The sequence below is a fragment of the Clarias gariepinus genome, chromosome 23 (genome assembly GCF_024256425.1).
Source record: "Clarias gariepinus isolate MV-2021 ecotype Netherlands chromosome 23, CGAR_prim_01v2, whole genome shotgun sequence".
NCBI classification, from domain to species: Eukaryota; Metazoa; Chordata; class Actinopteri; order Siluriformes; family Clariidae; genus Clarias; species Clarias gariepinus.
The window spans coordinates 11,823,276-11,850,591 of NC_071122.1; the positions used below are offsets into that span (position 1 = coordinate 11,823,276).

Here is a 27,316-nt window from a genome sequence, read left to right on the forward strand (position 1 = left end):
TGTAGTGGATTTACATTCTCCATTCTCCCAGTAAGATAAAATGAGAACCTGATGTAAACAGATTTAGAGAGATAAGCAGTATGACATAATCTGTAAAGAAAAATGTTGTGATCAACAGAATCACAAAGTCAAGACGACATCAGCAGGTCATTCGTTACTCTAACCAGAGCTGTCTCTACAATATGGCAGGGGTGGAAACCAGTCTGGAATTTCTCAAACAAATCATTTTGTTTTAGATGGGACTGAGGGTTCGTCCACATGAAGTTCCTTATCCGATTATTTTTTTTCGTGAACACGGCGTCGTCTCAAGAAATATCTGCGAACACACGAAACCACTGAAAACGGTGTAGTATATATGCCAGACCAGTATGGGGCGCTGTAATTCTGCCATAGAGATACACTATACATGGAAAAGAAGACTTTGAGCATGCGCATAACCTTCGCGTTGTATACGAACCAAGATGGTGTTGTCCATTATCACTAGTTGCTCATAACAGTTGCATAGAAGCAATAGATTTTGCTGTTATAAAGATAGTAAGCATTGTAGCAACACGAACACAATCATGTAGTCCGCCATTATTGTTGTTGCTGTTACGTGTGACGCAGCCGACACGTGATGTGATGACATCATCGTTTCACAAAATATACGGATTGGCCGTACACACGAAACCGCAAGGGTGTCGTTTTCAGATTTATCCACTTTGGGACCTGGTTTCAAAAAATAGTGGTTTCAGTCTTCTAAAACGCCGGATCCGTGTGGACGAAACGCCAATACGATAAAAAATGTATACCTATACAGCGAAACGTCTCTCCGTGTGGACAGGCCCTGAAGCTGTGCAGCAATGACTTTTTTCCAGGACCTGGGCCTGTAGTACAATCCCAAATCAGAAAAAGTTGGGACAGTATGGAAAACAAAAGAAAGTACTGATTTCTAAATTTACTTTGACTTGTATTTCATTGCAGACAATACAACAGCACATTATTTGATGTTTTACTCATGAATTTTATATATATATTTTCAAAATAAACACGTATTCCAATTTTGCTTCTTGCAACACATTTAAAAAAAAGTTAGAACAGTAAAGCATTTATCACTTTGTAATGTTGCCATTCCTTTTCACAACCCTTAAAAGACGTTTAGGGACTGAAGACACTAAGTGAATAAGTGTATTAGGTGTAATTTTGTCCCATTATACCTGCAAACAAGTCTTAAGGTGGACAACAGTACAGGTTCTTTGATGTCGCATTTTGCGCTTTAAAATGAGCCACACATTTTCTATTGGAGACAGGTCGGGACCGCAGGCAGGCCAGTCAAGTACATGTATCCTCTTCCTCCACAGCCAGGACTTATGACAGAACATTCTGTAATGTGTGCAGAATGTGGTTTTACATTGTCTTGTTGAAATATGCGTGGGCGTCCCTGGAAAAAATGTCTTCTTGAAGGCAGCATATTGTGCTCCAAAATGTCTTTGTACTTTCCAGCATTAATGGTGCCATTACAGAAGTGCAAGTTACCTTTGCCAAGGGCACTGACACAACCCCATACCATGACAGACCCTGGCCTTTGGACTTGTTGCTGGCAACAATCGGGATGATCCTTTTCTTCTTTGGTCCGGAGCACACGGCGTCCATTTCTCCCAAAAAATACCTGAAAGATTCATCTGACCACAATACACGTTTCCTCTGTGTGATGGTCCATCCCAGATCCTCCAAGTCCAGAAAAGTCGACGGCGCTTTTGCCTCTTTTTTTTTTGGCACAGTAGGGCTTTCTTTTGGCACAGTACAGTAGAACCTTGGATTATGAGCATAATTCGTTCCAAAAGCTGGCTCGTATTTCAAAACACTCATAAATCAAAGCAATTTTTTCCATAAGAAAGAATGGAAACTCAAATTATTAATTTCTCAGTCCCTAAAAATAAATACATAAAAATAATAAATGCACAAACTATAAAGTTAAAATAAAAAAATTAATTAACTTGCACTTTACCTTTAAAAAAATCCCGACAAATGAGTGTTTCAGTTTATGCACGTGTATTAATGTGTGTGTTTGTGAAGCTAAAGTAAGAGGAGAGGAGGAATCAGATCACCCCCTCTTCCTCTTCTCATCTTACACAGTAAACCTTCCTCCTCTCTTATTTGAGAGTCTTGGTCGGAAAGACTGTTTTATAGGAAAACTTAGCAAGGAAGATTGCTAATAAGTCTTGCGTGAGCGCACACTAACGAAATCACTGCTGTAAAGTAAAAAAAACCCTAACAAATTAACCTGCATTTTACCTTTAAAAAAAATCGCGGCAGAGCAGTGTTTCTGTGTAGAGCAAAGTGTGTATGTGTGTGTGTGTGTGTGTGTGTGTGTGTGCGTGTGTGTGTGTGTGAAGGCGAGAGAAGGAGTATGTGTGTGTGTGTGTGTGTGTGTGTGTGTGTGAAGGTAAAAGGAGGGGTGTGTGTCTGAAGGGGCATGGTGTCCAATGATGCATGCGCACACAGACACAAACTGCAGGCTGACCCAGAGAGAGAGAAAGAAAATGAACCTTTAACCTTTCTAATAAGACCGAGCACTAAGACTAAGAGCAGGGGAGACGATTACCCACAATCCCGCAGCGCAAGAGAAAGAAAAACATTGGCTCAGCTGAAATTTCAACGTGACGCTCGACGTCAAAACAAGAAGCACATGCGCGACTTTTCAAGTCAAAATTTATTTAAAATCTTTCCTCGTCTTGTTGAATGCTCGCAAACCGCGTTACTCGCAATCCGAGGTTTCACTGTACAGTTTGAATTGCCATTTGTGGATGTAACTACGTATTGTGGTACTTGACAAAGGTTTGCCAGAGTTTTCAGTGTAGGGGGAACATATCCAGTCTGGAGAGAGTGATTTATGATTCAGGTGATCAGGGGACTTATAGCACACAGTTTAAATTTAACCAGAACTGTCAGAAAAGAGTCCTGAGCACAATTTGATGGTTTCATCTTTCCTACAATGACCTCAACCTCTTGCTGTGTAACGTCACAGAAAGTGCTGAAAGGTCGTAAATTCCCTGGCTGTGGTTCATCCTTGAAGACAGGCAGTGCAGAGGAACTGAATGGAGATGATGACTTTTTCTCAATGAGGCAATTAATTTAAATGAAAAGTTACTTGGAATTTCCAGAGCTATTGTAAATGATATTTGAGTAAAACTGTGATCTGGCAGCTCTAAGGTATCTTGCATAATCGTTCTGTTTTTTGTTGACGTCGCACAAGGACACACCCAGCTGTCTTTATCAATTCACCAGTCTACCACGGGACTGAATGTGAGAAGATTTTATATGTGACATGGAAATCAAGGAGACTGCTAAGGGATTGGTTGTAGAACTCAATGGATTAAATGGACTCAATGGCTTTTAATGTGTAAGAATCTGAGCTACAGCAAAATAATGGTACAGATTGACCAGGCAAATTTAGGTGAACAGATCTACAAGATATAGGCTCACTTTGAATGGTAACATCATGAAAAAAAGACCAAAATTAAATCCAGCACAAATAATCATTAACATGAGCACCGTTATACCGCAGCACATCAACCCAAAGCACATATCCCAGCAACACATCCTAATCCATCTTTAGTTCAGACAAAAATACACATAGAGCATTCCAAGGCTTTGTTTTTCCTTTCAACTGAAGTCTTGCCAGTGTCATTCTGTGCACCGCCTTTATACTATAGATCACTGTTAACCTTTTTCTTGTTTACTTGTTCTGCCTTTCTCTTGAAATATTAGCCTGAATACAGTGCTTTAACTCTCTGATTGACCTTGACTATGGAGTGTGAACTGTTTTTCCTCTCAATAAATGTGTTGCCTCTATCTCCCCGAATATGTGTACCTATCTCCCCAAAAATAAAGATTTTGCCATTTAAGGATTAATCATTAATCCCACTATAGTCATCTGTAGTCAGGAGTCTAGCGAGCAGATTGGCTGTGCTCTTAGGGGAAAGGAGTGTCATACTTGTACACTGCAACACCAGGCAATGATAGGCATCTGCTGAACACATGCAAATACAGTAGCATCCCCCTGTGCATGGGTAACAGTTCAAACTGATGTGGTCTTAAAGAAAACACGTAATAGCAATCGGCCTCTCTGGTGTGTAGCTGTAACCTCATTTTCAGTTGGATTTTATTTGTACAAAAAGCAACTCTGTGAACTTTTTATTTAGAGATTTAAGAGTGAGAAAACGATCTGTAACTTTGTGTAGTTTTAAAGAAATAGTATGCAAAGGCAATACATTTTTCCATTACAGAAAAGTTACAAAACATTTCATGTATACTTTAAATCATGGTTCTTGAAAATTGGAGTCAGACAAAATCGAAATTGGCAGGGCAGACTATTGCAAAAATCTGAACTTGATACATCTCTAATTTTAAAGAATTAGAAATATACTGTTCATACTGTACATAAAATGCTGTTTTTTTTATTCATGTTATTAAATGGTGGCCTTATTGCAAATGAAAAATGTATTTAAAATTCTCATCTGAGATATGAATAATTAAGGTTAATCTGGGTTAGGAATTAACTATAAAAAGAAAAAAAAACATATAAAAAGGAGTAAATATTACCTGTATCCTAAGAAGTATAAAAAAAAAAGCTGTGGGTAATAAAAGCACCCTAGTATCCTGGGTTCTACACATATCCCAACAACAGCGTGTTCTATTATACCTGTATACTGGGATATTATGCCAGAACTGGGTGACATTCATCCCTGCATTTTTAATGTCTAGATGTTATTTAAACAATAAAGTATAAATCATTATGAATCATATTTAAATTAAATTTTTCGTTACATTTTAAGATTTTCATCCCAATTGTATGGGTCCAAATGCACTAGTGGTACCGTCTGTAAAATGACCTATGCATTTCTGAATGCTTTTAAAATGCCATCATACATTGGAACGTCTTACCTCATAAAGATAGTCAAAGAGCTCCAAAATTGTCAAAATACTGGCTCCAATAAAAAGACCCATCTGACCACCAATATCACCTGGGGAGGGAGTACACCAGATGTTTAACAGTGCTCATTTCTATAATTATTTATAGTGCACACAAATGTCAAATTACAAGCAATGTAAAATGATTATAAGTAAACAGTAAGCATTTAATTGGATGTTTGATTTAGCTACTAAACATGTGCCACGATTACGTAGAATCATATTAACCAGCAGACTTTTTTCAATACCTCACTTGAATGTCAAAGGATTGATTTGACCAAGAATAATGACTTACCCAGTAATCCAGGCAGCTCGTAGGCCTTTTTCTGCTCAATAGTTTCATAGTTCAAAGCCTCGAAGAAGATATCCAGGACCAAGATGTTATCCCTGTCAAAAGGTTGAGGAACTTAGTGAGTCAAGCAAAGGTCGATTTGTTTGTATGAACATCTGGTGAACTCAAACCAGTTAAATTCCTCAACATAAAAAGTTCTCAAATTTTATAGTCACATTAAAAAGTGTACTTAAGGAGAACTGCATATAGTTGTATAACTTTTATGGCAATGTGTGATAAATCCCCCTTTTCAGCTTGTGGGATTTGTTTAAAACGTGATAAGCATTGCTATAATGCATTAATTTAATTCACTTCATGAGCTGTCTGTTTATTAACCTTGGTTCATTGTGTCCGCAGTTTTTTTCATTTTAGTAATAATACTACTGGCTAAGCCCAGGTTGATGTGGTCTGCTTGTGCTTCGCCCCCTGCCAAATTGTAGACATTTGATTGTTGGCTTTCACATATATATGTCCTGCCTGATTCACATACAAACACTTACAGTGTCACCAGAAGAATAAAAACATACACATAAATGTAGTAGCTAAAGTCACAGCTTTTAGTGCTGAAAAAGATAAATGTGGTTGTGCTGAGTGTTGGGAAACCAGTGAAGACCAACGATGTATGGAGTAAGAGGAGGAGTCAGTAATTTAAAGCGGAGCCACTTCAGTTTTAAATGAGATTGATGTCAGTCTGTACACGTTTTTGTAAACCTTTTCAAACTCGCACTTGTTATGAGTGGTCTTAATTGGGATAACTGTTTAAATCTTACTCATAAATATGTAAAGACAGACGTGTTTTCAGTATGCTAAACTTGCCTCTAGGTTTCTCCCAACTTTTATGTGTCTGAATATCAAATGATAGATATTAAATATGAAATGAATATTAAATGCAAAGTGCACTGTTTTGTGTATTTTAAATTATTTTATTGAAAGTTTCATTATTACTCATCTCTAATTTTCACCATAATAATTCAAACATGATGACGTGTGCTGTGGTATGAAAATGAACCATAATGGGATAGTGTGATGCAGCCTGGCAGAAGCAGATTCCATCATAAATGTACTTACTGTAGGAGTGCGTTGTCATAAAGTCATAAATTACTCTTATAACACAACAATACGTTGAAAATGACTATTTTAATTAATAATAAAGAATGGTATGTCATGACATTTATAGTTTTCTTGGATGACAACTTAATACTGAATAATGGTTACACAGGATTGCAACTGAAGACTTCTTCTATACTGTACATGTTAAATAAACATCTCTTTACAGAAAATATCAACAAAAAGAAAATTTTTGTTCGTTCAAATTCTCATCAACTTTACCAAATACTGTAGTCTTGGACTCATTACAGGTAAGGCTGCTTCATGGGTCTCTGTCAAGAGCCCGGCAGCCCCAGGTTAGGCCTTAGGACAGGGGAGGTAACCTTATGGACAAATAAGAATGGGTTTCCTTTTAAATTTGGTTCCTCACAAGTTTTTGTGTTTGGTGTTAGCATCTGAACCAAATAGTATTTACTTTGCAAGAATTTGATCCCAGGTCAAATCTAATTTTACTCTTCCTTAAGACTATGAACAATCACTGACCCAGAAAACCTTTATTTACATTTACTGACCGTAGGCAGATGAATCAAATCTAGTGAAACATCCAGCTGCAAGAACTTTCTCTGTAGATCTAAGCTAGTCATTAAACAGAACATATTGTTTCTCAAGGCTCTTTTGCCCTGGTTTTGTTTTTCTGACTCTGATATGGTTAGGTGAGCTTAAAGAAACAGACATCATATTACACCCCCCGAGACATGATGTATATCTTTAAAAAAAAAAAAAAGAATATTCAGATAAGTTAAGCTTCCACTGCAGATAGAGGTTCTGTGCACATTTATGGGAGTGTTCTGTGGGAGTGTGCATATCAGCATCTTTCTTTTTTACATATACATATTTTCCCTTTTACAATACTTACTAATTAGGCTTCCAGTCAAATTAAAAGGAATTCAAAGAAATGATTATTAAATTAATCACAAACGAGCGTATTCAGAGTTGAGCTTGTATATTGAAGATTTAATACTAGCATTGCTCACATCAGTATTCAAACCTGGTGTGTCTTAGTTGTGTGTGATTCTAAAGTTACGTGCATAATACACACAAAAAAATATACCTAACATAAAATAATATATATATATATATATATATATATATATATATATATATATATATATATATATATATATATCCCTGGTGGTGTTTAGGCTTGTGATTGATTAAAAGTTGTAGTCTTAGTTCCTGTTAGGTCAGGTTTTCTGGTGTCATCATAGGTGTCCTCCATTGGTCCATGTTAGGTTTCATCCGGTTTTCCATACACACTGATCAGTCATTACATTAACATCAATGCCAGGTGAATTAAACATTGAATATCAAAATGACTTATTACCAGTAAACTGGTGGCTCAGCAATCCCACACAAAGGACCAATGCAGCACAAATTACATTTGCATTTGGCAGACACCCTTGTCCAGAGTGACTTACATTTTTTTTTAAATCTAATTATACATTTAAGCAGTTAAGGGAAAGGTCCTTGTTTAAGAGCTCAACAGTGGAAACTTTGTGATATTGGGGTTTAAATCTGGGACCTTCCGATCAGTAGGTCAATGCTTTAACCACTGAGCTAGCCAGTCTCAAATCATAAAAGACAGTCAATGCTGGCTATTACAGAAAAGTATCAGACCACCCAGTACATTATAGCTTTACATGTATGGGTCTTAGCAAGCAAAGAGTTCAAGGATCCTAATCCAGCCTCCAAACTCCCCCGATCCTAATCCAATTGAGCACTCATGGTGCCGGACAATAAGCGTGAACCACGGAAGCCCCACCCCACAACCCACAACCCCTAAAGGATCCGTTGCTAACGTCCAAATGCCAGACATCAAAGCAGACCTCCAGTGGTCCCAAAGATCTGAGCATTAGAGAAACCTAAAGCTTAGGTTGTTTTAATATTAATGGACTTAGTGTTATGGCTAATCTGTGTGGTTAAGGCGTTGGCTTGCTGATCAGGACGTCTCCAGTTCAAGCCGACACCGCTGGGCTGTCACTGTTGGACCCTTGAGCAAGGCTCTTCACCCCAAGTGCTCAGATACAAGCAGGCATCGAGCTGGCAACATTACTCCGCAAGTAAATGGCACTTTGTTACGTCCCCAGGATCCTATTCCCGATCCCTATCCACGATCAGTGTATTTCTGTGCATTTGATTCAAATAGTACTGTACGATGTTGTATTGCATCCAAAAACCCTTTAGGTTGCATTAATAATGTTTAAAAGGTTTTTAATAAATCTCAAATAGGACATGAATGCTGATGGAACAAATTTATTTGACTTTTCTGTGCCAGAAATCATGTAAAAAAAATGTAAAATCCATATTTATTATTTAGATGGCAGGTAGGTAATTGTGTTTTGTATTATAAATATCTTGGCATTTTGGAGCAGGACAATAGCACAGTGGGTAGTCTAGTGTTAAATGAATATGGTGGCATTTTGCTTAATAATAGGTTCACTTTAAAATCACATTTTGAGTAAAAAGGTTGAAACTTGGTTTGTGTTACAAAAAAAAGCAGATTATTAAGCTCTAAAGGTCACAGAGGAAAGGTATCTGTTCTTAATTCTCCTGTAGCTGTATATCATTTGGTTTCCTCTCAGGTTCACGACTTTACTTGCCCTTAAACTTTGTGTACAAAACTTGGATCGTCTTGTCAAAGTAAGACCTCTGAGTCTTTCCTTTGTCCTCAATAATCTGCCTTCATAGTATGTTGAAAATGAAATCATTTTATTATTTATCCACCACGCTTTATACTTGACTTAATAAATCACATTGTTACAGCTTAGACTGGAACAACATCTGGAAATGTTTGTAAGCATAAATTCAGAAAAAATTGTTAAATTAAAATTACATATAAAGCTTAAAATAATGAATGAATGCATTTTGGCAAGACTACTAAATATTTCAAATAACAAGGACATTATTTTAGAGAGAAAAAAGAAATAAAGTTAAGTCATAGATTAACTAAAGAAGTCAGATTGGGAAAAAAAATCACGCATTCATAAAAATAGTCACTGTAAAATGAAAATGCTTTATGTGATTCCCACGACACTGACATACATAAACAACATTTTTACACTCTCTGTCTATGACACACTGTGTTGTGTCTTTGGTTCAGACAGTAAGTGACATGTAGCTCAAGGAACAGGGAGTATCAGAACTAAATCTAATAAACTACATGTCTTCGTCCTATCTGATTCAGATCTACTGAGACTTTTCAATCTAAACTCTTCTTACTTTGACAGCTAAAATCCTTTGGATAAATCCTACTTCCCTATTCAGATTTTTTTTAAAGGCACAAGGCTGACACTTAAATGAGCAGCCACAGCTTTTTGATCTGGTAAACCAGAAAGCCTCACTGGTCGTAAGAGACAAACAAAATGTTGTCAGATTTTTTTCCCCAATAAGCCCCTGTGTAAGTATTGTTGTTTAGATTACTGAGAAACTATTATTGTGTAAGCCAGTGGTTCTCAACTCTGGTCCTGGTGGACCACATGCCTTACACATTTTAGTGTTTTCTCAGCTTCCAGAAAACAAAACAAAAAAAAATGATTTAGCTAATCAGCCAATTAATAGCCTTTTCTGAATTAAGGTAGATGTGTGCAGGGAAAAACAATAAAATATGCAGGGCAGTTGGTCCTTCAGGACTGGAGTTGAGAACCAGTGGTTTAAACTGCTGTGTAATCATTGTTTTTAGGATAATTCTGTGCAACAGTTGCCACTGCGTGGCTGTTGTTTAGACCATTGTGTGGCTGTTGTTTAGACCACTGTGGGGCTGTTGTTGTTAAGACCACTGAATTGATGTTGTTTAGATCACTGTGCAACTTGTTGTTTAGAGTACTGTGCGGCTGTTGTTGTTTAGACTGCTGTGCGACTGTTATTGTTTAGACCACTGTGCGACTGCTATTGTTTAGACCACTGTGTGGCTGTTAATGTTTAGACTACTGTATGGCTGTTGTTGTTTAGACCACTGTGTGACTGTTGATGTTTAGACCACTGTGCAACTTGTTGTTTAGACCACTGTGCGGCTGTTGTTGTTTAGACTGCTGTGTGACTGTTGATGTTTAGACCACTGTGTGACTGTTGATGTTTGGACCACTGTGTGGCTGTTATTGCCTAGACCACTGTGCGACTGTTATTGTTTAGACCACTGTGCGACTGTTATTGTTTAGACCACTGTGCGACTGTTATTGCTTAGACCACTGTGCGACTGTTAATGCTTATACCACTGTTTGGCTGTTGTTGTTTAGACCACTGTGCGGCTGTTGTTTAGACCACTGTGGGGTTGTTGTTGTTAAGACCACTGGGGAAACTTGTTGTTTAGAGTACTATGCGGCTGTTGTTGTTTAGACTTCTGTGTGACTGTTATTGTTTAGACCACTGTGCGACCGCTATTGTTTAGACCACTGTGTGGCTGTTGATGTTTAGACTACTGTATGGCTGTTGTTGTTTAGACCACTGTGTGGCTGTTGATGTTTAGACCACTGTGTGGCTGTTGTTGTTTAGACCACTGTGTGGCTGTTATTTTTTAGACTACTGCGCGACTGCTATTGTTTAGACCACTGTGTGGCTGTTGTTGTTTAGACTACTGTGTGGCTGTTGATGTTTAGACCACTGTGTGATTGTTGATGTTTAGACCACTGTGTGCCTGTTGATGTTTAGACCACTGTGCGACTGCTATTGTTTAGACCACTGTGTGGCTGTTGTTGTTTAGACCACTGTGTGGTTGTTGTTGTTTAGACCACTGTGTGGCTGTTGATGTTTAGACTACTGTATGGCTGTTGATGTTTAGACCACTGTGTGGCTGTTATTGTTTAGACCACTGTGTGGCTGTTATTGTTTAGACTACTGCGCGACTGTGCGACTGCTATTGTTTAGACCACTGTGTGGCTGTTGTTGTTTAGACTACTGTGTGGCTGTTGATGTTTAGACCACTGTGTGATTGTTGATGTTTAGACCACTGTGTGCCTGTTGATGTTTAGACCACTGTGTGCCTGTTGTTGTTAAGATCACTGTGCAACTTGTTGTTTAGAGTACTGTGCGGCTGTTGTTGTTTAGACTGCTGTGCGACTGTTATTGTTTAGACCACTGTGCGACCGCTATTGTTTAGACCACTGTGTGGCTGTTAATGTTTAGACTGCTGTGTGACTGTTGATGTTTGGACCACTGTGTGGCTGTTATTGCCTAGACCACTGTGCGACTGTTATTGTTTAGACCACTGTGCGACTGTTATTGTTTAGACCACTGTGCGACTGTTATTGCTTAGACCACTGTGCGACTGTTAATGCTTATACCACTGTTTGGCTGTTGTTGTTTAGACCACTGTGCGGCTGTTGTTTAGACCACTGTGGGGTTGTTGTTGTTAAGACCACTGGGGAAACTTGTTGTTTAGAGTACTATGCGGCTGTTGTTGTTTAGACTTCTGTGTGACTGTTATTGTTTAGACCACTGTGCGACCGCTATTGTTTAGACCACTGTGTGGCTGTTGATGTTTAGACTACTGTATGGCTGTTGTTGTTTAGACCACTGTGTGGCTGTTGATGTTTAGACCACTGTGTGGCTGTTGATGTTTAGACCACTGTATGGCTGTTGTTGTTTAGACCACTGTGTGGCTGTTATTTTTTAGACTACTGCGCGACTGCTATTGTTTAGACCACTGTGTGGCTGTTGTTGTTTAGACTACTGTGTGGCTGTTGATGTTTAGACCACTGTGTGATTGTTGATGTTTAGACCACTGTGTGCCTGTTGATGTTTAGACCACTGTGCGACTGCTATTGTTTAGACCACTGTGTGGCTCTTGTTGTTTAGACCACTGTGTGGTTGTTGTTGTTTAGACCACTGTGTGGCTGTTGATGTTTAGACTACTGTATGGCTGTTGTTGTTTAGACCACTGTGTGGCTGTTGATGTTTAGACCACTGTGTGGCTGTTATTGTTTAGACCACTGTGTGGCTGTTATTGTTTAGACTACTGCGCGACTGCTATTGTTTAGACCACTGTGTGGCTGTTGTTGTTTAGACTACTGTGTGGCTGTTGATGTTTAGACCACTGTGTGATTGTTGATGTTTAGACCACTGTGTGCCTGTTGATGTTTAGACCACTGTGCGACTGCTATTGTTTAGACCACTGTGTGGCTGTTGATGTTTAGACCACTGTATGATTGCTGATGTTTAGACTACTGTGTGCCTGCTGATGTTTAGACTACTGTGTGGTTGTTGATGTTTAGACCACTGTGTGGCTGGTGTTGTTTAGACCACTGTGTGGCTCTTGTTGTTTAGACCACTGTGTGGCTGTTGATGTTTAGACCACTGTGTGATTGTTGATGTTTAGACCACTGTGTGCCTGTTGATGTTTAGACCACTGTGTGGTTGTTGATGTTTAGACCACTGTGTGGTTGTTGATGTTTAGACCACTGTGTGGCTGTTGTTGTTTAGACCACTGTGTGCCTGTTGATGTTTAGACCACTGTGTGCCTGTTGATGTTTAGACCACTGTGTGGCTGTTGTTGTTTAGACCACTGTGTGGCTCTTGTTGTTTAGACCACTGTGTGATTGTTGATGTTTAGACCACTGTGTGCCTGTTGATGTTTAGACCACTGTGTGGCTCTTGTTGTTTAGACCACTGTGTGGCTCTTGTTGTTTACATCACTGTGTGGTTGTTGTTTGGACTACTCAGTGGTTTGTTTTTCTTTACACTACTTTGCTGCCAGATACACACTTATGCCAAAGTGAGTGTGGTGTAAATAAAAATGTTAGTAATATATTTATTAAAAAACAACAAATTTCCATTGTTAAATATGGCTTTTCCTCTGAATCCATGTTAGGACACATTGGTATCATAAAGATAAGGGAGACTGTGTAAAACAGTTAGTCTTTAGACTATTGTGTAGCTGTATTTGTTTAGACTACTGTGTTACGGCGGTGGTTTTAATTACTGAGCAATCATTGTTCTTTAGACTACTACTGTATGTGGCATGTTCCATGCAGGATTTGTTGCTTATAATGCCGTGTAAGTTTTGGTTTAATTACAGTAACTTTAGGTGTTTAGGTAACTCTGTGACCATTGTTGTTCAGAATACTGCGTAACCATTGTTTTTTACTATGTATCAATAAAGTGTCTGTCTGTCTGTCTGTCTCACTAACTAACTAACTAACTAACTAACAATTATTGTTGTTGACCCACAGACCTCACTGAGTTACACCAATTCTGCTGCCAAATTCTAAAAAAAATATATGTGAACTTTACATACTCAGAATTAGAAATTTGTTACAAATCAAAAAGAATTTTGTAAAAATCAAATAAAAAATCAAAAAGCTGGTAGAAAAAAACTTCTGAAATGTAAAAACTGTTAAGCAGTCATAAAAATAGACATTTTTGCAAAAAAATATGCAAAGGAGATTTTAAGTGAAAGGCTTGCTATCTTCGCCAGGAGGTTAAAACTGGGTCATGGTTGAATATTTAAGGACCATACTCCACATAAAAATCTTTCATTAAACAGAGAAACAAATATTTTTCCATGGCTACTCCAGTCTCCTAAACTATATCCCACTGAGAGCTTATTGTTTGTGCTGAGGGGGTAAACTTTTCTCCTATTTTAAAAATGTTTATAATGCCAGTAATTCTGTAACCAATTCTATATTGAAGAAAATAGTGACTGTCTGGATCTTGCAAAAGTGCTCTGTGCACCCTTTATCTGTTTGAATACAACACTGGGGTATAGGTGACAGCAATCACGGCAATTACTACTGATATGAGATTATCTTTAGATCTTGATATTATATGAGAGTGAAGTGGTCTCAGTCCACTTTCAAATGAACTCTAGCAAAGTTTGATTGACAAAGTGATTGGACCCTAATTCAACCAAACTGCAGTGACATGAAGGGGACTAATTGTCGTGGGCTTTTAAAGATGAAAACTGGAATGCATTGCTTCAAAAAGTGCTGCAGAAATATGATGTGTTCCGAATATTCTGATAAGGTACAGTTTTTTCAATTTATCAGTGCTTTGGTGCTTCCCTAGCTAATATGTATATTCTTCAAAGGTTATTCATTAGTTTTTCTTTTTTCCAACCCCCTAGATATGCTTCACTAATATGCTGCACTTTGATAACTACTGAGCTACCCTAAAGCTGAACTAGACAACATTGTGAGAATTAGTTCTGGGTAAAGGGGCATGGTGCGCATACACTTGTAAAACATCTCACTGTCTAAATTAATTAAAAAAAAAGGAAATGTACTGTGACTGGCTTGTGTAAATGACACTTACGCAATGTACTGCTCTGTCTTGTTGAACTTCTTGGCCAGGTATTTGGCCGAGGCCTTGCTGGGGATCTTGACGAAGGACAACTCTTTGCCGTAGCGTGTCATGTTGCAAGGTGTTTCACACACACAGTAATCATTGTCTCTCTCCACCAGGAAATCTAGCAACAACAGAGAGGGGAATGGAAGAAAAAGAGGTGCCATTAGTCTGGATGGTGATCACAGCAGATTGATGGCAAGAGGGAAAAAATTCAAACAGTGTGGAACAAGTGAAGAAGTAAAGTGGGTGTTGTAGTGGGGGGCAATGAGAAGAGCTACGGGGGTGGACAAAGGAAGCACAATGGAAAGGGATGAAAAGAGGAATCATAAAATGAGCCCCATCACTGCCTCAGGCTCAGCTATCCATAACGAGTGGTGGTGCTCAGAGAGAGTGAGTTGCCTGGCAGAACTGGCTGCCTCAGTCTAAATGGGCTAATTTCACTTTCTGTCTTTCTCATTCTCCACCTTACAAAACATTCTCTATATTCAGTTCAGTGCATTCCTTTGCACTAAAAGAAGCAGGTTTCAGTTGAAAAGACAGTGGAAGCAGCATAGATGAAAGAACCAAAAAGACATTGGCTTTCAACTATAGCTAACATCTACCAAAGACAATTCAACATGAACAATAAAAATATCAGCTGATGGACAAAATATTACACAGTTAAACCCAAATCTAAACATTGTACATTGTATTTTTTTCATGTTTAACAAAGAAATCATCAAGCAAGTCAGCACTACCACTGTACCACCCTGACAGATGAAATTTGGAGGTTACCCAGTTTGTTGACCTGCTTTGTAATACATACAGTACCAAACTCCCAAACCTAGTGCATATGCTGAGACTGACTGCATATAAACATGCACAATTACAGAAAAAAGGCAAGGGTAAGGCTACTGCCTGTGTTTACAGGAATTTCTGAAACCAAGATGTTGTTTTCAAATGAAATGGCCTCAGTAATTGAAAATCAAATCTCTACCGGCTGATTCCACAGTCACTTCCTAATTATGCTGATGATTAATCGAACGCATTAGGAGTCCTGTTCAGCTCCTTAAACTAATGAATTTGCTTGCGAGACTGTATCTACCTTGACAACAGAAACAGGGAAAAACTCTGATTAGTTCAACCCTATTTTTTTTTTTTAAACAAAACTGTAAGTAAAATCCAGCCTTAAACATATGAAATTAATTGGTATTATTATTATTGATCACGGGAAATATTCTTTTCAGTTGGTGCTGTATTTCATAAGAGAAAATTTGTATTTGTTTGCCACCCTGACATCACAAACATTGGTAAAAGTCATGTTTAGGGATAAAAGAATTCTTAACCTTAAACATAATGCATAACAACAGTCAATCATTATTTCCAGCAATATTCATGTTGATAAGTAATCCAGTATAGGAGTGGATTAGACAAACACTGGACTCAAAGTTTCAATAATACAACCAGCTAGTTAGCAATTTGTACTTTAATAAGCGCATTGATGGTGATGATGACATTAGCAGAGCAGAATGTACACATGGGAAAACTGAGAGAGCTGGACAGACTAAAGGAATAGTCGCTGCATCACTGTCTTTAGGTATAGATGATGCAAGGGCTGAATTCCATATACGTAGAAGAACTGGATTGTGGGAAACCGTTAACTGAAGTAAAAACTGACTGAAATGTCAATAAAATAATAATAATAATAAAAAAGAAAATCACAAACAATTTTATTATAAAATAATTTTTTGTTGCCATTTTGTTCAAATAGAGATGTAAATGGCTGACTTCTACTTTCAGTTAACTAAAATGTAGAAGTCTGCCATTTACTTGAGTAAAAGGACAAAAGAACCTACGTTCAAATTTACTTGCACTAGCTCACTGTAGCCTTTAAGTCACAGTTAGAGTTTCTCTCTCTCTTTTCTCCTGTGAATGTGCTGTTTTCATCACTATCTGAAAATCATCTCCAGTTCTGGTTTAAAACACCTGCTCCATAACCTAGCATTTCAAGGAGGGAAAGCAAAAATGCAAATCATGCAATTAGATATATCATTGGCACGTGGCACTTCAAATACTCCACACTACTGTTGTTATTTAATTCAATGCACAAATGTAGTGAAATAGAAAGTACAGGTATTTGTTTTAGGATATAGTGGAGTAAAAAAAAAAAAAAAAAAGCAAAAAAAAAAAAAAAACCCCACTAATAATAATAATAATGCTGAAGTAAAATACAGGGATGTGAAAAATGTCATAAGTAGAAAAACAAAGTAAAACTCTGGATTGAACCGAAGATCAGATCTTAATTAAAATGTTATTAGCGAAGTGTTACTTCAACTATTTTAACTCTAGGCCACTGAAATATCTTATGGATCATCTCTGTTTCTACTCACCCAAAGCTGGATCTGCACACTCCTTATACTGTTCTGGAGTGCAGTATGGAGCATCTCCTAGAAAGACAAAAAGCACAAGCAAGGTAAGAAGTTTAAAAGAAAATATATTGCAGGTGAGACATACCATATCACATTGGCAGTAAAAAAATGTAAAAAATAAAATTAAAAAAACCACCAGGCCTAGGAATGAGAGCAAATTAGAATCCCAATTCAAGCAAACCAAACAATCAAGTAGAAGGAAACAAGGGAGATGTAAAACAGAAATGAAAGGAGGACAAAGTGAACATGATGTTCTGGCTCTGAAAGTAGATAACATGGGGCAAGTAAAGCATCTGGCGTCAGCTCCTTTAATTAAACTGTGTCTTTGTCAATCATGCTGTCCTTATCTGCCTGTGACTTCTCCTTCAAATCTGATTTCATCATTTAATTGATTTCATTAATGCTGCACCTTATTCCCTCCAAATGTATGTGTGTGACAGATAGATAGGTTAAGAGAGAGAGAGAGAGAGAGAGAAAGAGGGGGAAAAATAACAAGTACATCCAAGATATAGCAGATTACCATATGACATTATTGCTCTCATTGCTCATTATGTTTTGCCACTCACATATCACACTAATGAGAAAGGTCTTCGGAAATTATCAAACAGAGCACGGTGTATCCAAGAGCCAAAAGCTCAGTGGCATCCAAACTCCCTGAGTCATTCACAAAGCACTGTGACAGCTTTAAATGCACCTGCTTTCATCAAGCAAGACACATGAACATGGCCAATTCCAAAATGATCATTTGCACTGAGTGGGTGTAAACTGATACCAATTTTAATTTCCGGTAAGATATTGACTAATAGCTGAGCTCTGACTATTGGCTAAGGCGTTAAACTGACATAATGCTGAAATTCTCACGGGAAATAAGCCTGCTTTCTGTAAGCTTTGAACAGCTTTTTCATACTTATCATGTATTAATCATTCTACGACTGTGTTTTTACAACTCAGACTGGTGTTTAAAAAAAAAAAATAATAATAATAGTAATCCAGTCAATGATCCTTGACCAACAGGTTTGTCCAACCTGAGTCTTGTGCTTTTGTCCATATCAAATCCCAATCTTGTAGAAAAGGACAGACAGTCAAATTTCTTAATTTATTAAATGTCATGGAGAAATCATTTGGGGTGGCACAGTGGTGTCGTGGTTAGCACTGTCGCCTTGCATCTCCAGGGTCCAGGTTGATTCCCGGCCAGGTTTGATTCCCGGCCAGCTGTGTGCATGGAGTTTGCATGTTCTCCCCAGGCTTGGTGGGTTTCCTCCAGGTACTCCGGTTTCCTTCCACAGTCCAAAGACATGCAGATTAAGCTAATTGCCATTTCCAAATTGCCCGTAGTGTGTGAATGACTGTCTGAGTGTGTGCCTTGCGATTGGCACCCTGTCCAAGGTGTACCCTGCCTTGAGCACTAAGTTTCCTGGGATAGGCTCCAGACCGTCCGCGACCTTGAATACAGGATAAAGCGGTATAGATGATGAGTGAGAGAGTGAGTGAGTGAGAAATCATTAGATACAATTCTACTTTATACAGGAAAATTTCCAGCCACAAAAGTTTAAATTAAGAAGGGAAAACACTGTACAGAGGTCGCAAATTTTTTATCTTGATCATACGATAAGTGGAAATGCTTTCTTGGTGTGTGGGATGGCACACTCCCTTTCTCCTTTTAATCACAGTGACACTAGCCAATCATTGGTGTCATGAGCTCATGTATGAACAAGAGGACAGGTAGGAGCTTTCCTAGCGTGATACACTGTCCTGTGATGCTGTGCAGCATTAGCGGCAGTTTGAAAAAGGTGGCTCAGTCCACATGTCTCAGAGAAAGCCTTTGTGTTGGCTTTCGTCTTCCTCAGTTGGTAGCTGCTGATATGGGAGAGCTTTCTGGTGGGTAGAAAATAACCCAACAGGCTTTCTTGTTTTGTCCTGGCATTTATTGTAGATCTCTACAAAAGCGATTTTCTTTATTCCTTAGGTTTCTAAATAGGATCAGCTTTCAGAAATGTAGAACTCCTTAAGGAATTCATTTTTATTTCCAGTCTAATATGCTGACAGTTGTGAGATATTTGGGAGATTTTCTTTCTTTATTTCCTTTAATTTTCTCCAGTTGTGATCCAGGATTAAGCTGCAAGCAGGTAAAGAACTACTTTCATGGCATTCCACAAATCGCCCTCAAGATGTTCCTCCACAACGTCCAAACCACCTTTTGAACTTCGCGTGTCTACCTGCAGGCAAAATTATAAAAGGGCCTAGAGACCAATACAATAAGTGGTGTCTATTCTCAAAACAACTTTCATAATTAAACCCCACTGGGATGTAGTCATAGCAACTGAGGAAGGGACAAGGCTAAAGACAGTAAATAGGCCCTCATGCTCCATCGCTGAGTTGGAGCTTTCCATTTTGTTGAAGAGGTGAATTGTTTATCAAGCAGGAATTTTTTTTTTTTGTGTGCAAATGTTGTACTGTAGTTCAGAGATGAGTAAAACATCTAACACACACTCTAAAAATTACAGCTAAATTACAGTGTACAAATTACAGCCAATCTCAGTAAAATATCCTCCATGTGTCCTTATTAAACCGACAGTGAAAAGAATTCCAATTACTCAAAAAATTATTCTGGCCTTCTGTAGCTTTTACATATTTATAATATGTCTATCTAACCCACTCACTCAAAGGAAGCCGGAAGCCTATCCCAGGGGACTCGGGGCATGAGATGTACACCAGAGTACACCATGAACGGGGTGCCAATCCATCACAGGGGACACAAGCAAACACACACACACACACACACACACACACACACACACACACTATGGCCGATATGGAAACGCCAATTAGCCTAATCTGCATGTCTTTGGACTGTGGAAAAAAAAATAAGTACCAAAAGGAACCTCACCAAGAATGGGGAGAACATTCAAACTCCATGCACACAGACCCGAGGCAGGACTTGAACCCGCGACTCTACTAACCACTAAGTCACTTTGCCACCATGTATTTTACCTTTAAAAAAGTAAACATATAACTCTTCTACTATTTGCCATTATTTATTTTTGTTTAACATATTTTACTTGGGTGAAAATTCTGCCTTTGATACATGGATCATATCTTTTATTCGTCCTTGTTTTGAAATGTTAAAGTACATGGAAGACTCATTATCCTTAATCCGGTATCCTAACCTCCACTTTTTTCCTTCATTGGACCATTTTTTCTGTTGTTACAGAAAATGCTTTGATGCAAGTGCACAGATCCAAAAACTCTTCAACTCGACAGATATTCCATTCAGATTCGATCAGCCAAGTTGAGATGGATAGTTGATGCAAGTATAGCTCCAAAAGGTAACATTATTTGCATTTGTGATTTTGAGTAATGATAAATGAAGGTAATGTCCTCACCGGGCATGTGAACCATGCGACAGTTGCAGTTCTCTACCAGGTAGCGTGTCTCACAGTCGATGCGGCATGCTGTGATGCTGTAGGTGGTAAAGAAGTCTGAGTCCATGGGTTCGGACCTGCAGTCGCCCCATGGAGGGGGCAGGTAGGTCAACTGCAAGTACACATGAAAAGAAAGCATAATAAACAAAAAAAAAAAGAAAGAAAGAAGAAGAAATCAGTTTATTCATATTCATTATGATATTTATGACATTGTTGAAACGACTTTGTGTTACGAAGTCTGTCCCCTGACATAATTATTAATGCACAATGCACAAATGATTGAAACACAGATATACGCACAATCCTCAACCTGTGTGTCCTCTGTTTCTGACTCCTCTAAAGAACCTCAGCACTAACGCATCAGCATGCGCATCCATCAATTCTCATATCGTGACTGTTAACATCCCAATCTAATTACTAAAACCCCAAGATCATTTTCTTTTTCCGGCTAGAGGAATGAGGAAAAACATCAACCCACAAGTGACAGCTCAGTGCAGGGAATCTTAGTCAGAAGATGCAATGTTCTTCCATTCTGCCCAGTAATGACTTCACTCCTTGCAAATGGGCAGCAGTGGCTCAGGAGTAAAAAGTTTTAATCCCTGGACTGTTAGAGGCAATGTTGTCTATCTGGAGAATGACCCTCAATTACTCTGCTAAATACCTGAATTGAATTCTGCCCCACTTGTTATTCTCGGGGAGTAAAAAGCATCTGTCAAAACGAGGAAATCAAATGCGGATAGCGTTAATCCACTCTCGCTTACCTGTTTCCAGGAGCGCACTGGAAGCTTGTTTAAAAGCCAACTACGACAGTGCAGGATTTGAAAGAGGCTTTGCTTCAGGGGATATGGAGGATGAGTGTGTGTGTAAGCAAGTGTGTGCCTTGTGCCTGGAGATAGGCTTCCAAAAAAAAAACCCCAAAAAAAAGAAAACCAACTCTCAAATACAGTAAACAACATTATGCAGCACATAAGCTGTGTTTCAAACTGTATGGTAAATCCTCGAAGGTATGTTATTATATTATATTATATTATATTATATTATATTATATTATATTATATTATATTATATATTTCAACTTTATTACTAAATAAGCAGATTATTATATTTGTATAAATGAATGATAATTGCATTTTTAAACAACAGAAGCATCCCCAAGGACAAAACTTCTCCTCGCGTTATAAGGAATAGGGGGATAAGGGTCTATCCACTTGCCATCAGGCAGCAAAAACTGCCTACTCCTGGAGATATGTCCCCCGGTTCAGTGGCAGTTTCTTACAGGGATGGGTTGACAGCTTGACACCAGATTGTATCTAAGCAGTTAAGGGGAAAGGACCTTTCTAAAAGACCCGACAACAGCAGCCTGGTGGCGCATGGGCTTGGGCTCGGTCCGAGGACCTTCTGGTCAACAGTCCAGCACCTTATCCACGGAGCTACCCCTGCCCCTCTTCTTGTGTAATATTTAGTCATTTTGGTTTAAGACTCACTGTTTTGTGGTGCATGATGGGACTGGTTAGTGCAAAAGTTACCATGGTGCCAGTACTTATCTGTTTAGTGGAAATATAAAATAAACCAGCTCGGTCCACTGTACTACAACTGTTCATATTTTACAGCTTGCATATAGTGTCAGTTTCTCTCTCCCTGATCACATCATAGTTCCCATTTTATTATACTCTGTTTCATTATGAATGAAATGACTGCAATGGTTCATTACTTCACCGGAAATGGACATGCAAAATTACCGATCAGTCACTGAGTCTTGCTGGAGCGAAAAGACACATGGAGGTCACGCGAAACCTGGCATTAATTTCATGCACCATTCATTATTATTAAGGATGATATTAATATTACTTAATAATTCATTTATATATATATTTTAAGTAATAAGTCATTGACGTTACATATGAATGACAGCTTCCATCTTGTTATATACATTTCAGCACATTTTGTAATACATTAGTTTTTGCCTCAATATATATTCAAAATTTTAGTTTTTTAAGTTGCATAATAAATTTCCACAATAGTGTTTGTTATTATGATTAACTGACATACTGTCCAGGGTGAACCCTGCCTAGGGGCACTTCTAGGATAGGCTCCAGGCCTCCCATGACCTGTACTGGACAAGCAGTATAGAGAATAAATGAGAGAGAGTGTATATAAATCTTTTTATAGTCAAAATCAATGAAAATGACATGCTATTAAATATCTTAAGTTTTTGGAAATAAAGGATAATTATAGTTAAAAAAAAAAAAAAAAAAAAAATATATATATATATATATATATATATATATATATAAAACCTACAGTATCTCTTAAAATTACGATCAAGAAATATGATCTCTGAGAGTGACGAGAAGGCAGCACAGAATGAAGAGTGGAAAAGTGAGCGAGTGAGTGACTTAGTTAATTTTCTACCTGGCTGAAAAGCACAGTTGTTGAAATAAACAGTGAACAGACTGCAAAATAAAATTCCCTACAGAGACTCAAGCCTGCTTCCCATCCTTTAGTCTTGGGAACTGTTACAGCTGCCATGCATTCTGTTCATGGTGCTCTTTGATCTCAGTTAGTTTGTATGAAATTTTCAACGTTTCTCGAAACGTAAAAAAAAAAAAAAAGAAAATCCAGCACAAGTAAGTTTCCATATTCAAATACTGTATGGGCAATGACTTACATTTAAAAGTGCACAAAAGGCTCAAGGGATGCAGAAGCAGGAGCCTCAACAGGATGTTAAACGGAAAAAGGAAAACAACTTCACTGGCCAACATGGGCCAAAGACATGGCCTTGCATCCAGCCAGTAAGCAGCCACGAGTCAAAAGCACTTGGACGATGAATGAATAAATGAAAACTAAGAGAACGTTTGGTATATTTAAAAAAAAGAAGCATAAACTGTTTGACCTGCGGCGGTGGCTTAGTGGTTAGCACTATCAACTTTCACCTCCTGGGTTGGGTGGTATCTGTCTAATTTGATTTATTCTTACAGTCCAAAAACATGCACACAATTTTAAATTGCACATAGTATGTTATTGGGTATGAGTGTGTGTGCTAATGCTCTGGGATGGGTTAGCACTGTGTTCACGGGGGACCCCACCTCGTGCCCTGAGCTTCCTGTGATGGGCTCCAGGATCCCTTTGACCCTATGAAGGATAAGAAGCAGGTCTCTGGAGCCCCATAGATACTTGGACCATCTGTCATTAAAATTCCCTTTAACTGGACTCATACTGTATAAACACTGGTGTGTGTTAATAAAACACTCTAACTGTTAATTAAACATTATGGAATTTGTTAAATTCTAAAATTTTCTAACGTGTAGCGATACTTGAGAAACCATGAGCACAGTTTCAAAATTCGCCAGTCAATTATATATCTAAGCATATAAGCAGTTTCCTATAGGTCCTGGTCATTATAATTTGGTATACTGATTGTAAAGTTTGTAACTGGAGTCAAATTGCACAATCCTCTTTCCATGCAAAAATGCATCCTAAAGATTAACTGAAACTCAGATGAAGTTTCTGCAGTCTCACTGGGCTAAACTGAGTGGTATCTTTGATGTCTATGCTGTATTTAGTACAACTCGTTTAAAGGAAAGGAAAGAGTTATATTTGTACAGCATGAAATTTAATGAAAAAGTAAAAGAAAAAGTAAGAATGTCTATGTTGAATGAATAGTGAATATAGCCAGTAATCTGTAGCTGTCCCTTGTAAATAGCTCAGTGGAGAGAAAGAGGAAGGTGTCTAAAGGTTGTCTGTAAAAATGGATATTTTTTATAATAAAATGCATTCATTATAAGGGCATTAGGAATATTATAGATATTTTAAAATCCCCAATTTCCTTCTAATGCTAAGTCTGTTACTGACAAAAATAACAGATCACCCTGCCAAGACAGACAAAAAGAAGAAGATCATCGCCAAAGATTTCAGAGGGGGTGGATTAGCACGACAACAGCCACAAAGTCAATTCTTACCGAAATGCATCATGCATGTTTTGTGAGATAAAATGGATGTTTTTTTCCAACATTTTTTTTTTAAACACAAAGCAGTGTTTTGTCAGGTTTCGTTCATTAAACATGGATAATTCCTTTTTTCTGCCGTGACCAATTAGAAATAGTTTTTTTTGTTAGATACAAAGCTGAATCTTTAGAACAGTTCATTATTGGACAGTTACATACTGTATCTTTTATGAACTTTCACTCAATGTACTAAAACGTCTCTCCTCCGCGCGCATCTCTGCCTGAACACCATTTCCTCGCTACTCCTCACCAGTTAGGACACCTCCCGAGCTCTCCTACATTTTGGTGGAGATAGAAGTGATTTCTTATTTTAAGAATGTTGATAAAGTATTCCTACCACTACTCCTAAAGAAGGATAAAAATTGCTTCAATCTGAAAATTTTTGGCCGTAAAGGAACAATTTCCTACTCGACCCTTAGTAAATATGGGCCCTTAATTCACAATTAGCTACTGATTTAACATTGCAAATAAATAAATATATAAATAAATTACATCCAACCTTCCACATGTCCTCCCTGCACATGTCCAAACCATCTTAATCTTGCCTCTCTAACTTTGTCCCCACTCCATCCTACCTGCGCTGTCCCTTCTAATATATCATTTCATTTCTAATTCTGTCAATTCTTGTCACTCCCAAAGCAAATCGCAGCATCTTCAGCTCTGCTGCCTCCAGCTCTGCTTCCTGTCTTTTTGCCAGTGGCGACATCTCCAAACCATACAACAATGCTGGTCTCACTACTGTGCTGTAAATGTTTTCTTTCTTTCTTGCCGATACCTTTCCGTCACAAATCACTCCTGTTACACTTCTCCACCCATTCCACCCTGCCTGCACTCTCTTCTCTACCACACTCCCCATTGCTTTGGACAGTTGACCCTAAATATTTAAATACACTGTATTTCCTCTACCTTTCCTACCTCTACTCCTCGCAACTGCACTTGTCATAGACTTTCTCTAGATCTACAAACACACAATGCAACTCTTTCTGACCTTCTCTATACTTCTTCATCATTATTCTTAGAGCAAACACGGCATCTGTGGTGCTCTTTCTTGGGTTGAAGCCATACTGCTGCTCACAGATTGTCACCTCTCTTCTCAACCTACCTGCCACTACTACTTCCCATAACTTCGTGGTGTGGCACTTCAGCTTTATGCCTCTGTAGTGGTTGCAGGTCTGCACATCCCCCTCGTTCTTAAAAATTGTAACTAAAACATTTCTTCTTCACTCATTAGGCACCCTCTCTTTAAAAATCTTTTAATATCTAATAAGCCACTTCACTGTTATCGCTCCAAAACACTTCCATCTCCATCTCATCCAGACCAACTGCCTTTCCACTCTTCATCCTTTTCATAGCTGTCCTCACTTCAACCTTACTAATTCCCTGTACTACCTGATTCACTACCAGCACCTCATCTAACCTCTTCATTCTCTCTCATTTTCATTATTCATCCACTTTCTTAAACATCTCTCTTCCTGTCAGTACATTTCCATCCATCTGCATCTTTTATCACCCTAGCCACATGATAAAAGATGTACTTGGTCTGGCCAGTTGATATAAATACTTTCCACCTTCCTTCCATATACAACTCACTATGTGTCTATTCCTTTGTCTTTGCCACTTCCTCTTCACTTTGCATCGCATCTCATCTCCTTATCCTCCTGTCTGCTCTCCTCATCTCTATTACCTCCCAATCTCTTGATGCTTTCCTGTACTTTCTCATTCCACCAAGTTTCCTTATCCTCCTTTCTCTGTCTTGATGTCCTGCCAAATACTTTCCTAGCTGTCTCCTTTACCACTTCTGCAGTAGCTGACAAGTTGTCCCGCATCTCTTTGCCACTGGCCAATACCTGACTCACCTCTTCTCTTCTCTTCTCTTCTCTTCTCTTCTCTTCTCTCACACAGCTCTCCCTTCTTCAACTTCCACCATCTAATCCTGGGTTCAATCCTCACTCTCATGTTCTTCATACAGTATCTACCTTAAAATTCATAATGAAGATCACCACCCGATGTTGTCTACAGTAGTTACACTATCAAATCACTCTGAATTTAAAAAAAAAAATTTGCTCACCAACAATGTTCACCACTCTTAAAGAAAAGCAACATTTTTTTTGTCTCATTTTGTCCTCATATCCTACAATAATTTGAATGAATCAACCCTTCCGACAGACTCGGACACATACAAATAGTAATAATAAGAAAGGAGCAAAATGTGATGCGAATGCAAATAAACCTTAGAGTTGGCAGACAAAAAAAAAAAAAAAGAAAATATTAACTGTTTCTATTTAAAATGTTCAGCTATAATTGCGTTAGTCAGATGGCGCAAGGGAGAGACAGCTTGTCATTGATAGGAGACTCAGCCTGAGTGACCAGGTTAATTAAATATAGTGAGAACAGCCTGTTCAGTTTGCAATCGTTTTCATCGTCAGTCCATGCTGGAGTAGAGAGGGGAATGAGCATGTAGCCTATTAGCATTGCTGAACATGAATAGCTCCAGCTAAAAGCAGTTATCTGGAATTGAAAGAAAAGGAGGGTGGAACAGTTAATCATTAAAAACTGCTTTTGTTCAAAGCTGCCCTGTGAAACTAGTGCCTGTAGCCAATTGACTATTAGCACGATCAGCAAAAACAGCAGAGACATTTAAGTTCAAATTCAAAAATTTGAATTTAAATTTTATTTGTCACATACACAGCCATATATAGTGTGGTATGCCTATATGACCGTCCTCACTCACTTACTCATCTTCTATACCGGTTTATTCTATATTCAGGGTCGCAGGGTCCTGGAGCCTATCTTAGGAGACTTACTGTAGGGCAC

General features: G+C 38.3%; 1 protein-coding gene across 3 annotated transcripts in view; it reads right to left on the reverse strand.

The window, feature by feature from the left end:
- asic1b (acid-sensing (proton-gated) ion channel 1b) overlaps positions 1 to 27,316 on the reverse strand; it is a 353,138-nt gene that overhangs the window by 12,322 nt on the left and 313,500 nt on the right. For all 3 annotated transcript variants that reach the window (XM_053483969.1, XM_053483967.1, XM_053483968.1), the window contains 5 exons: positions 20,460 to 20,610; positions 17,038 to 17,094; positions 14,636 to 14,789; positions 5,249 to 5,340; positions 4,927 to 5,006 (listed from right to left, as the gene is read on the reverse strand). In XM_053483969.1, coding sequence (XP_053339944.1) covers positions 4,927 to 5,006; positions 5,249 to 5,340; positions 14,636 to 14,789; positions 17,038 to 17,094; positions 20,460 to 20,610 — 534 coding nt within the window. The remainder of the gene's footprint in view (positions 1 to 4,926; positions 5,007 to 5,248; positions 5,341 to 14,635; positions 14,790 to 17,037; positions 17,095 to 20,459; positions 20,611 to 27,316) is intronic.